Source organism: Nicotiana tabacum, chromosome 15 (assembly GCF_000715075.1).
Source record: "Nicotiana tabacum cultivar K326 chromosome 15, ASM71507v2, whole genome shotgun sequence".
NCBI classification, from domain to species: domain Eukaryota; kingdom Viridiplantae; phylum Streptophyta; class Magnoliopsida; order Solanales; family Solanaceae; genus Nicotiana; species Nicotiana tabacum.
This window is the reverse complement of record NC_134094.1, coordinates 70,544,222-70,557,626: the sequence shown is the minus strand read 5'-3', so window position 1 is coordinate 70,557,626 and position 13,405 is coordinate 70,544,222. Positions and strand designations below refer to the sequence as shown.

The 13,405-nt window shown below is 37.9% G+C and overlaps 1 protein-coding gene across 4 annotated transcripts; it reads left to right on the top strand.

Annotated features, from left to right (window-relative positions):
- Positions 1-10,029: 10,029 nt before the first annotated feature.
- On the top strand, positions 10,030-12,792 carry LOC142169893 (uncharacterized). 4 transcript variants are annotated; one of them, XM_075231827.1, is made up of 3 exons: positions 10,030-10,157; positions 11,011-11,124; positions 12,263-12,792. In XM_075231827.1, the coding sequence occupies exons 1-3, from the start codon at positions 10,032-10,034 to the stop codon at positions 12,323-12,325; spliced, it is 303 nt and encodes a 100-aa protein (XP_075087928.1). In that variant the 5' UTR covers positions 10,030-10,031; the 3' UTR covers positions 12,326-12,792. The 4 variants fall into 4 exon arrangements, 1 of the variants encoding a protein (XP_075087928.1); XR_012699529.1 differs by lacking the exon at positions 10,030-10,157 and adding an exon at positions 10,367-10,482 and having other exon boundaries at positions 12,263-12,790; XR_012699528.1 differs by lacking the exon at positions 10,030-10,157 and adding an exon at positions 10,379-10,513 and having other exon boundaries at positions 12,263-12,790.
- The last annotated feature ends 613 nt before the right edge of the window (positions 12,793-13,405 follow it).

Here is a 13,405-nt window from a genome sequence, read left to right as displayed (position 1 = left end):
AGTAAATAATGAGGATATTTGGCACGTGAATTATCCGTGCAGTTGTGATATGAAATGTGGGCACGAGGTGCTGTGATGAAATGATAATGATAATTGGCACGTGAAATTTTCGTACAGTTGTGATATGAAATGAGGGCACGAGGTGCCGGAAAAATATGATGATTTAATTATGGGCACGAGATGCCGTGAAAATAAGAAATTGGGCTAAGACCCGTGTTTACAAAAAATATGAAAATGGCTGAGACTCTTATTTTTCTGATTATGAAATGAGGTGTCACATGGTGACTTTTTAATTGAAAGAATTATATTTAAAATATTTATTTAGAAGGATTTTTATTTAGAAAGTATTATATGAAAGAATTGTATTTTAAAGATATTTATTTGAGGAAATTATATTTGAAAAGATTTATTGAAAGAATTATATTTGAGAATAATTATTTGAGAAAATTATATTTGAAAGAGAGTTATCTGGAAGAATTATATGTGAAAGACATTTATTTGAAGGACTTGATTTAATTGGGTGAAATTGTGTTTATTAATTGTTGAGTGATAGTAATGGTATTCTTGTTGTCTGTTGTGCATATCACTGGTTGTTTTATCCCGCCCTTATTATTATTTATTTCCTATTATTTTGTATATTATATTGCGCAGGTTATTAGACTAGTGAGTGTCTTGACTGTACCTCGTCTCTACTCCATTGAGGTTAGTCTTGATACTTACTGGGTACCGACCGTGGTGTACTCATACTACCCTACTGCACATTTTTGTGTAGAGCCAGGTATTGGAGATATCGGACTTGAGCAGAGTTAAAGCGGGATCGTAAGGATTCAAGGTAGAGCTGCTTAGTAATCGCAGTCCCTTGAAGTCGTTTTATTTCCTTGTACTGTTAATTTGTAATCAAACAGTATTGTATATTCGGTCCTCATGATCATTCCATGTATTCAGTTAGAATTTGTGACTCAGTACTACCAGTCTTGGGTGGTAGATGTATTCATACTTGTTTCCGCTGTCAGTTTTGATTACCTATTGAATTCAATAAAAAAAATGGCTTCAAAATGTAATTGAAATCGGCTTACCTAGTCTTAGAGACTAGGTGCCATCAGGATGCCTGTGACGGAATTTTGGGTCGTGACAACAAAGCTCACAAACTACACGATCGCAGAAATAAGACCGCGAACGCGAAGAGTAACAGCCTCTGCCCAGCTCAGTCCAAATCACTATGTGAACGCGTGCACACTTGCGCTAACGCATTGCTCAAACTGCACCAACCTACCCGAACGCGATGAACAAATTTTCCCCAACCATCAAACAACTCTACACGATCGCGATTAACTCTACGCGATCGCGAATAAGGAAACCAGATGCTCGGTAGAACCAGCAATGCCAAAATGAAGAAGAATGATCCGAATTTGATCCAAAACACGCCCGATCCCCGCTGGACCATATCCGAACATTCCCACAAGTCCCATAACATAACACGAACCTACTCGAGGCCTCAAATCATGCGTAACAACATCGAATCGATGAATCGCACCTCAAATCGAACTTAATGAACTTTTGAACTTTCTACTTCCAAAACTCGCGCCGAAACATATCAAATCAACCCGGAATGACCTCAAATTTTGCACACACATCTCAAATGACATACCGAAATTATTCAAATTCCTGGAACCACAATCCGAACCCGATATCATTACAGTCAACTCCCGGTCAAACTTTTGCTTTCCAAACCTTCAAATTTTTGACTTTCGCCAATTAGCGCTGAAACCTTCTAAAAATGTCCTAATGCAAATCCAGGCATACGCCCTAGTCCAAAATCATCCTCTGGACCTAACGGAACCATCAAAATTCTGTTCTGGGGTCAAATACACAAAAGTCAAACTTGGTCAACTCTTCCAACTTAAAGCTTCAATCATGAAATTCATTCTTCCAAATCGATTCTGAATAAACTGAAAACCAAAATCGACGATTCACACATGTCATAATACATCAAACGGACACATGCCCTGAAACTACCGAACGAAGTGCAAATGATCAAAATAATTGGTCACATCGTTACATCCACCCCCACTTAAAAATACGTTCGTCCTCGAACATGCCGAGAGTCGTTCCAAAGCCATCAAACCGCCGTGTAACCTTAACATGCACATACCCGAGGGTGATCCCACGTCATCCAATCCGTATAAGCCTGACAACACAACATAACTGATGATCTTTATTTCAACCTTAGCCCATAAACCTTGGAACCTATTTTTCAATATCTGAAATTCCTTACAAGACCCAAATCTCGCATCTACACACTGTATAAGTCTAAACAAGTTGTATCAAGCCATAACCAAAGCCCAAGATTCAATAACATACTATACCACATAACTTAGATGCTCATAGCAATAACCTCTTGCCACAGTAGCTGCTAAATACAAACCTAATACCGGTAATAAACTTCATATCGAACAAAACCCCATTCTAAAAACTTCGTACATTGCCGATGATGAAAGAAACACGCAGAAACGCGTAACCACTTATCAGACCAACAAGTCATGGAACTCTCCCTCCTTCGACAAGAACTATAGCCAATTTCTAAGCCGACTTCCGATATTATCCTTCCAAATATATCGCAATCAAATCTGATACCACCCATTCTAGGTCTGACGACCTCATCTTATCAAATACAGCTGCCCTACTGACATGCCATACCAATACAACCTTAAGCCGCAAATCGTGCAATTCGTGCACCAATACGCAACAATTCAAGTGTACTCAGACATAGAAAATGACTCAAATGAGAGAACCGTCCCGTAAGCTCAACAAATACCAACGCAACACAATGCTAAGAACCCATCACCCACCGTAGAACCAAAACACACAAATCTAACACAAAGGATCATACCCTAACATAACTTTGCTCCAATGCGTGACCCAATCCAAACACTTGTCCACATGAAATACCTCAATTCATAATGCTCAAATTCAACATCCATGCGCAATTTGATGTCTAGTACCTAAAGTGCATGACCATAACCACTGAGAAGTAAACAACACCATATACCACAACCAGAAAAAGGCCATAACCAAGGCGCAATCGACCATTCCACACCCCAATAACCATTCCACTTGAATTTTACTACAAGACTCAAACATAACCGCACCATGTGTGCATATAACCAACAAATCACAACCCCTCATATCATAGAAGAGTAACTCATAGAACATATCAGAACATGAATAGGCTCAACTCTAACTGAACGACACACCCCTCAACACTAACAGTTCTGAGCCAACAAATCCGACTCGGTGTAGAATACACATCCTTATTAGGCCTACCAGTGGGCCCCCAGATCAACCCTGGTCATCCACACATAGATAAATAATCCTCTGAAAGTCCACAATGACTGAACCATAACACATACTATCAGCTGGCTAGCTTTGGCCGCATCTTCATAGTCCACAACTATGAAATAATCTGCTTCTAAGAACTCCTAGTCTCTAAATCCATAGAACACACGAATCACCATATCTGATCCCAACTGCACTGCCCAAATGTCTAACACATCTCTCACACACGATCATCCCACGAGGAATACTTCGATAATTCTTCCGTGTCACATAGCAAAATCTGAATATCAGAAGTCGATCAACCAGGCGAGTACCGCAATACCAATGAAGCATCCGTAAGTCAAAACACAATGCTCCCACTGAAATGTACACTCTCCTCAGACAATACCAAATACTAATATCATTCACCTAGTCATCTAGAAGCGTCCTTGTTGCCTAAGAATCCATGACCTTCCCTTCAAAACTGAACCGTGACCTTGCACATGCAAATGTCAGTCCCATACAACACACCGCATCCATCATGCCGTCAAATGAAAAGTACAAAAATCCCATAATCAACTCTGAGTCACAAGCAGAATATATACCCGGTGAGCCGGAAACCCTCCATTTGATATCATCCAAGAGAAAATCACAATACACAACATGCTTATCATGCCGGTGTGAAATATCTGCCTCGAAACGTGGTAGAGATAATCAAGAACTCTTGGAAACACTTTTGCACATAACTAAGACATCAGAACTAAATCTCTCTAACTCAACCAAGCCACGCGAATCGCCAAGCCCAAGAGTATTTCCACAAAAACACCTGTAGAAACTCACTACATCATAAGTACCGAATAGTATTGTCCTATTTCTCTAAGTTCCTTCCGAATTACCCTCAAGCTGACACTTTCCCTTGCCAGAACTTCATGATCCTTACCCAAAACTCACCACAAGAGATCCTAGCATGAAACAACATTGCCCTAAGGCCCATAAGCCGCCGTATTCCCTCTTAAGCATCCCAAAAGTACCACATCCGAGACACCCACTCTGAAGAGACCTCATGTGAACCTAAAATTATTTCCTTTACCTTCCAGATACTAAAATGTATAATTCATAATGACATAGAAATATCGCGAGTCTCGACACCATTCAATGTAAATCCCAAATTGTAGCCGTATACAAATCCTAAAAATTCTCAATTGCTACATATAACTCCTGAATCCATTAGAACCTTCTCGACAGTCATCTACTCTCCTTACATCTCAATTGCACCACCCAAACGAGCCGAACGACCTGTGCCCCGTTAGATCAATAACGCCCAAAGAAGTAGTCTACACCTCTAAGCAACCGAGTGCATCCCTTTTTCTTAGTACATCACATCTATCATGAACAACAAACCCGAATTATTCTAAGATTACTATATACACATAAAGTGTAATACATCAAGCATGCAGAAATTTCCATTACTCGAGTCATCCTCGATCTCAACCTCTACAAGTCATAACCGATCCACAAGTATGTCTCAGACCAAAACCAATACAACACGTAACCATACAATTAAATCGTCGATAGCAGACTCCCCCACTTAGCTCAATGCCATGGAATAAAACATCTAAAAACTCACCATACCCATACTCTATTACATCCATAATCCTGTAGTGAGTTTCAACTAAATTCTTCACAAGCTCATGCAACACAAACCATAAATTACCTCAAATCATCTTCTAAGCTTGCATTCATCCTCGTGATGGTTAGGTCAACTTTCTCAACCAATCCAAACTCAAATCGCAACACATATAACCCACTAGTAGAAAGAAAGTCTCCACACAACATCATACAGATCACACCTCCGTAGACCACCCCGCATGAGGTAACCCACATGCTTAGCATCAAATTGGCATCTCGCTATACCCTTTTACAGTCGCAACCGCTACGCAATCACTTAATCTTCCCGAGTCTGAACTCATCAATAGGACATGAGAATCTAATTCATTCCACAATTAAACAACATGAAAGATCCGTCAACACATTCATAACTCGAGACTATACGTCACATCAAGATAGGAATCAAGCACCCAATAGTCCTTTTTTTACATCTCAAGCAAACTCTTCTTGTCACATTCAAACCATCCGAACACATCCCGTAGTCACATCATACTTCATCATATAGCCATCCAACCACTCACCGATTCACAAATTCCACACATAGGAAAACTACTAGACATATAAGTCCAAAATGACATGCTCACATAATCGAAATCACCGTGCTTAAGCTACAGTCAAAAACCGACCTCAAGTCCATAAGACTGGCCCATAAATAGCACACAAAAATCACATCTCATACCTCATTTGTGGAATCACAAGCCGTCGATGTACAGTTGATACCGAGCGCTCACATGCACATACGAATGCGTGGAAGGGATTCAAAGAGTTACACTTCAATCTTAATCAATGCCGCACGATAAGGAAAGAAAAATGGGAAGTTTATCCTAAATGCCCTGCAGCCTCTCGAAGATAGGTATGGATGTCATCATACCGATCCGCAAGACTCTACCAGACACTTGTTCATGACTCGTAGAACCTATGAACCTAGAGCTATGACACCAACTTGTCACGGCCCAAAATCCAACTAGTCGTGATGGCACCTAACCCAACCCGCTAGGTAAGCCCATTTAACAACCATCCAATTCAATGAGATTTATTAAGAGAAGAAATAATAATGCAACTACTTTTATACAAGAATTTTTCAAGGACTGGTAGTACAAATCATAAGCTTCTAAGATTTAAATTTTTTCAAGACTGAATTGAAATAATTAAAATATCTATTTGAAATGTAAAAGAACAGAATTCTAATCTAATACTACCAAGGACAAGTGATAGAAATAACTGGAACACATGTACATCTTCAGATCTAACTCCCATCGTACGCAGCAATATCAACATCCAACATCTGCACGCAAGGTGCAGAAGTGTAGTATGAGTACAATCGACCCCATGTACTCAATAAGTAACAAACCAAACCTTAGGTTGAAAGTAGTGAAGAGGTAGGACAATGGTCATATTCCAACTCTAATAACCAGCCACAGTTTATAACAATTAATGAAAATGGTATAAGAAAATAACTCAGGATTAAGATGCTCAACTCGTTCACAGTTATAGAAAATAGGCATGATTTTCAAGTATAATAGTAAATCTCAAATCTTCCACCAAAAACACCAAAAACATATGAGTAAGTTTGAAAATTGTGTTTTTCTCAAAAACTGTTCGACAATAATTAAGATATTTCATTTTCATATAGCATGAGGAAAGTATATCTCTATGCCTATGTGTAATAATGTAGGTGAAATCATGAATGTCACCAAAATCGGGTAGCATGAGAAAATGCATCTCTATGTCTGTATCTCAAGTACTCATGTCAAATGCAATGTGTCTCAGTGATGAACCCATGTACTCACACAATCAAGGTACTCAATCTTATTGTCTCGTATTCACACTCACCATGCTCAATACTCAGCTCACTCAGTCACTCAGTATTGTAAAGGGCAGATCCAGCCCAATGCAAATGAATCCAGGATAGATCCAGCCCAAAAATCCATAGCAACTGCGCCCACTGTGGATGTGCAGACACCGAAGGGCCCGATCCAGCCCAAGAGCTATAATACGCTAAATCCTGGTATGAATCAATAAAGCCTGATGCGGCGTGCAGTCCAATCCCATAAATATCACTCACAAAAGGCCATTGGCCTCACTCAATCATCAATTTCTCCAATCTCCCGGGTTCATAAGAATCATGATAATCATCCCAAATAGTGATGATATGATATATGAATATAAGACAACAGAGACTGAGATAACAATAGTTGTGACCGAGTATAAATTTCAGACTAAGAAATTAATTCAACATGTAAAACGACATTTGTGGGTCCCAACAGTACCAGCATATGGCCTAAGCATAATTTCTAACATGGATCACCGCTCAATTACTCTAGCACGTAGAGATTTCACGGTTACAGATAAGATTAGGTAACTACACAGTACCACAAAAATAAATTAGTCACAATTCAGAGGGTGCACGGCCACACGCCCGTCACCTAGCATGTGCATCACCTCAACACCAAACACATAATACGTAATTCGGGGTTTCATACCCTAAGCACCAAGTTTAGAAGTGTTACTTACCTCGAACAAGAAAAATCCAATACCGAGCAAGCCAAGCAATACTCCACAAATTCCATCCCGCACGTACCGACCTCTGAACATCTTGAAACTAGCCAAAAGCAACTCAAATACACCAATTAATGCCTAAGGAAACAACTCCAAATGATAAAGGCCGAATCTTTAATCAAAAGCTCAAAATTGACTATAAAGTCAACCCCGAGCCCGCACCTCGGAACCCCACAAAAGTCACAAAATCCGATAACCCATTTGATTACGAGTTCAATCATACAAGTTTCATTCAAATCTAACTCTGAATCGTTGTTCAAAACTTGAAAAGTCACTCTACGAAACTTTAGACAAAGCCCCCCAATTTTTCTCTTGCAATCCTCAATCAAATACCAAAAACGAAGATAGATTCATGAAATAAAATCAAAACCGAGTAGAGAACACTTACCCCAATCCATATGGTGAAAATCGCCTCAAACATCACTTCAATCTGAGCTCCATAGCTCTGAATATGATAAATGGGTGAAACTTCCGAAATAGAGTAATTTATAATCACTGGGCAAATCAATGAATCGTGATCACAGAAATACCCTCGTGATCACAAAGAAGGAAAAGCACTTCCCTAGAAAAATACCCTATGCGATCGCATATAAAGCCATGCGAACGCGGTACACAAAGCTCACACACTACGCGATCGCTAAAACAAGACCGAGAACATGAACGCGAAGAGAAATAGCCTCTGCCCAGCTCAGTCCAAATCCCTACGCAAATGAGTGCACACTTGCGTGAACGCGTTGCTTAAACTGCAGCAACCTACGCGAACGCATCTGAGGACTCGCGAACTCAATGAAAAACATTTCCCCAGTCATTAAACAACTCTACGCGATCGCGATTAACTCTACGCGATCGTGAATAAGGAAACTAGATGCTCAGCAGAACCAACAATGCCAAAATGAAGGAGAATGATCCAAATTCGATCCAAAACACGCCCGAGCCCCTCGGGACCACATCCGAACATTCCCACAAGTTTTATAACATAACACGAACCTACTCGAGGCCTCAAATCATGCATCTATGAGATAGATTAGAAAAGACTTCGTTTCCTCCAACTCCAGGTCAAGATAACAACATCGAAACGATGAATCGTACCTCAAATCGAACTTAATGAACTTTTGAACTTTCAATTTCAAAAACTAGCGCCAAAGCATATCAAATCAACCCAGAATGAGCTTACATTTTGCACACACGTGCCAAATAACATAACGAAGCTATTCAAATTCTCAGAACCAGAATCCGAACTCGATATCATCAAAGTCAACTCCCGGTAAAACTTATGAACTTTCCACACCTTCAAATTTTTAACTTTTGCCAATTCATGCCGAAATATTCTAGAAATATTTAAATGCAAATTCGGGCATATGCCCGTGTCCAAAATTACCATCTGGACCTAACAGAACCATCAAAACTCTATTCCGGGGTCAAATACACAAAAGTCAAACTTGATCAACTCTTCAAACTTAATGCTTCAATCATGAAATTCATTCCTCCAAATCAATTCTGAATAACATGAAAACCAAAACCGATGATTCACACAAGTCATAATACATCATATGGAACTACTCATGCCCTCAAACTACCGAGCAAAGTGCAAAGGCTCAAAACGACAGGTCGGGTTGTTACTGCTCGTTTGTGCCATTTATGAGTCATCCTCTTCCTCCTCCTCCTCCTCCTCCTCATCATCCGCCTCCTCAGCAGACTTCACTTCCACCTGGCTTTTTCACTTTGCCTCCTTGTGATCCAGTTCATGAAAGCATTTCTCTAATTCCCAGAGCATGCACACTATACCATCTTCTTCGACAACTTATCGTACTAGTCAGCATGTTGGCTCCTTATCTATGCCTCTGTCATCATTCACTCCGTCCCCAAGCTACCATATTAGTCAGAATGGTGGTCCCACATCTGTAGCTCCATCTTCATCTCCATCACCATCCACTCCTAGTGTTTCTAGGTCGTATGTTGGAGGCTCTACTATAACATCATCCCTATCCATGGATACATCTAGACCTGCTCCAAATGATACACAGACTCAGACTTTTGAAGAGATTGTATCATATGATGCTCTTCACGGACTCATTATCATTCATGATGGGATTACTAACTAAGCACTTACTTTATCATTTGTTTGAATTGTTGAATATATTTTAAATATATGTTAATTTTAATGTAGGTTTGTTCCCTCCAATGAATCTACGAAGGTGGTTGTGGATTGTAAATGGTCAGATATACCGCATATTTACAGAGATCAGATGTGAAATCAATTGAGGGTACAAAATAAATAAATTTTATATTATTTATCAAATTACCCTTATTTCATCTAATGTTTTAAATTATTTACAGACAAGGTGTACATGGCTTCCCAAATATCAGCAGCAAATAAGTCATAATTTCTGGAAGAAATATGCTAATAGGCTTAAAAATCTCTTGTATAAAGCTGGCTCGATGGAAAGATGCCCGGTTGGATACTAAAAGACATATGGGATAGACTTAATATGACATGGGCTTCTGAAGAATTTAAGAAGAGGAGCAATGCTGCAAAGGCTACCCGAGCCTCCAATATGGGTGGCTCATTGCACACTGAGGGTTCAGTTAGTATGGAGACCCATCGAAGGAGAATGGTAACTTTCTTATTATATTTGCTTTGATTTTACAAATTGAGAGATCTTAACAAATCAATGTATATTTTACAAGCAATAATTGTGAAATAATGCTACCAAGGTGTCCGGTAGAATGAGATGAACTTCGGAGATTATTTCCAGTCTGTTTTTGTGTAGCTTTTGAATTACCTTAATTTTTCATGGAGTGTACTATAAAATTGGGGTGAAGTTTTGAAATATCCTTCTCTCTCACTATCTCTCTCTCTTTGTTGCATAATTTCAGTTGGCGCCTTCTGCTTGCACACTAGAAAGAAACAATCTCCAATAAACACTAAAACACGATAATGTGCCTTCCACTTCTTTTTCTTTCTCTAGCAGTAATGTGCCTTTCATTTCTAAACTTTATAGAATAGCATCTGTAAACTTTACAAAAAGCTTTTAGCGGTAACACATAACAACATTTCTAGATAGTGTCTATCTCTAAACTTAACAGAATAGGAAAAACAACTTTACATACTCCAAACAACTTTCTAAAGTTAGACCTATCATTTATTCTGTAAGTTTTTTTTATTTTTCTTAAAACTGTTTTAGTATGAGTTAGACCTGATACTTAAATTTCCAAATAATTCCTTCTATTATATCCAGCATTGGAGTAGACTTGGTTTAGATCTATTCTGTAAGATACTAAAAAATAATAATCTATAAATCTGACATTGGAGTCCATCTCCATTATCAGATTATTTGCAAAAGCTAAACAGAACAACTTATGCATCTTATACTTCCCATAAGCAATGAGAGACAATTCTACCATAAAGAAGAACTTCCAAGGTGTTTGTTATGAAATTTATCTAACTTAATTTTTTTTTTTTTGCAGGAAAAGGAAAAAGAGAGACTTGTGACTTATGTTGAGGTCTTTGAGGACAAACATATAAAAAAGAAAAAGGATGGTAAAAGAGAATGGGTCGAGCTGTGTGCTGCTAGGACATATGTAAGATCCTAACTATAAGATTCTTTAGTTTTTTCTTTTGGTTTTGCATTGGGATAACACTTAGTATGATTCTTTCAAGAATAGCACAAGAAACTCTTGTGAGTTAAATTATTAGTAATCAATTAATTTAACATCTTTCAGTTGGTATTTTCTTAAGGTTTTCCTTAAAACAGTGTGAGATAGCAACTGTATGATTGCAGGAGCAAATAAGGAATTATAGACATACACATGAATAATTTGCCAAATAGATATCTCAAAATAGTAGTAGAGAAGTGGGTATTGGTGGAAGAAAGTATTACCAGACAGAAATCTAGAGTTCAATTGTTAAAGTTGGGGGATGCCAACACAGTAAATTTCTTTGTCGATATAAAGAATACAAGTAGTCAAAGTTAATCAGTAGAATTTGTCAATGATATGGGTGAAACAGTATAGAATGAGGAAGACATCTCAGAGGAGATTATAAGGTTCTACAAAAGGCTAGTGGGATCAGCTTCCCCCCAACTACCTACTATACAGTCTATTGTTACCGCTGTTTGTTCTGTTCTCAACAGAGCACAACAAGCTCAGCTTATGAAACCTATCAGAAAAGAGGAGATACGCAGGCTCTAAATGATATTAATTATATCGAAGTACCAGGTTGAAATGGGTTTAATGCATGTTTCGTGGAAAAACAAAACTTGGCCAGTCATTGATGATGACATTTTAGAAGCTATCCTTCAGTTTTTTAATACACAGTGAATACAACAATATGTTCTTTTTCTTTTACTGTCCTTTTGTTTTCTAATTTGTTCTTTTTCCTTTTACTGTCCTTTTGTTTTTTATCTTTTTGCTTACACTATGTTGTTTCAAATGGGAAATTCCAATGTTTACCTCTTGATAGATTATCAATGTGGACAGTTTAATTATGATAACAGTAAGACTCTTTATCATCATATGTTCCAAAGGCCAGTGTTTCATCCTTTTTGCTTTAATGTTTCCAATGTTTTTTGTTCATACGAATGCAGGTTAACTACTTTTTCTACTTTATAATGATAACTTAGTAAACAACTGCTAATTTGCTTGTTCTTTCTGCTAGTATAACACTGGTGCTTTATACCGTTAGTATAACATAATTTAATGCTTAACATTTTAATTTCAGGAAGCCTATAAAAAAATTCTTGGAGGAATGGCGTCAAAGTCAACCCGATTCCGAGGATGGTAGCTCAACCCAAGTATCACTCAATGATGTAGCTTCAATATAGACGCCTACGGTCTTGGATAACAATATTCTGTAGGCCGTTTTACGACATTGTTGTCTGATGATGCGAGTTATTCATAGAATCACAAAGAGGTGGAAGCATTATGAAAAGAAGTTAAAGAGTTGAAGGAGGAACGTAAAGAAGATCGTGCAAATTTTAACAAATTGTAGAGTCTAGTGAAGAAATTTATGAGTAAACGTCCATTTGATCCTTTGAATGACAACGATGACAGGGATACTGCTTTTTAGTTTGTTGTAGTTGTGATGTTTGAGACATTATTATTTGTTGTGGTTGGATGTTTAGACTTGGTAATGTTTACACTTGACTATGATTAGTTTGTTTTAGACTAGATTGAATGGTGCTTGAATGTTTAACTCTTTTTGGATGTTTTAGTTACAAATATTTATGTTTTCTATAATTGTTTACATTTTATGGATTTGATTGGTTGGAATGGAGGATTGATTTGTTGGAATGGTGGATTGATTGGTTAGCATGGTGGATTAATTTTTTAGGTGCTGTATATTTGAATTGGCAGGTGCTACTGCTTTAAAATAGCTGAAATCTGTCAAAACATTCCTAATTTGTCGACTAATTTTCATCCACAGTAGTCGCAAAACGCTTCAAAATATTTTCAGATTCAGGAACATCTGTAACTGCTGTAGTGGGAAAATTAAATAAAAAATAATATTAAATTATATTTGCGACCACAGTAGTGGGAAATATAAATAAGTACATAATTTTAAATTAGTTTTGCGGCTACAGTAGTGGAAAAACTCAAATAAAATAAAAATACTTTATATTATTTGCGACCACTCTAGTGAGAAAGATTAAATAAAATTATAATTATATATATCATTTGCGACCGAAGTAGTGGGAAAGTAAATATAAAATTAAAATTTAATTTAAATTGTCTGCGACCGCGTCAGTCGGAGAGTTGACAACATTAATTAGTCGTTTTTCTATTTTGACTTTCCGACCGCTGTAGTCGCAAATTACGGACGGATTCGGTCGCATACTATTTCAGACCAGCTATTTTGCGACTA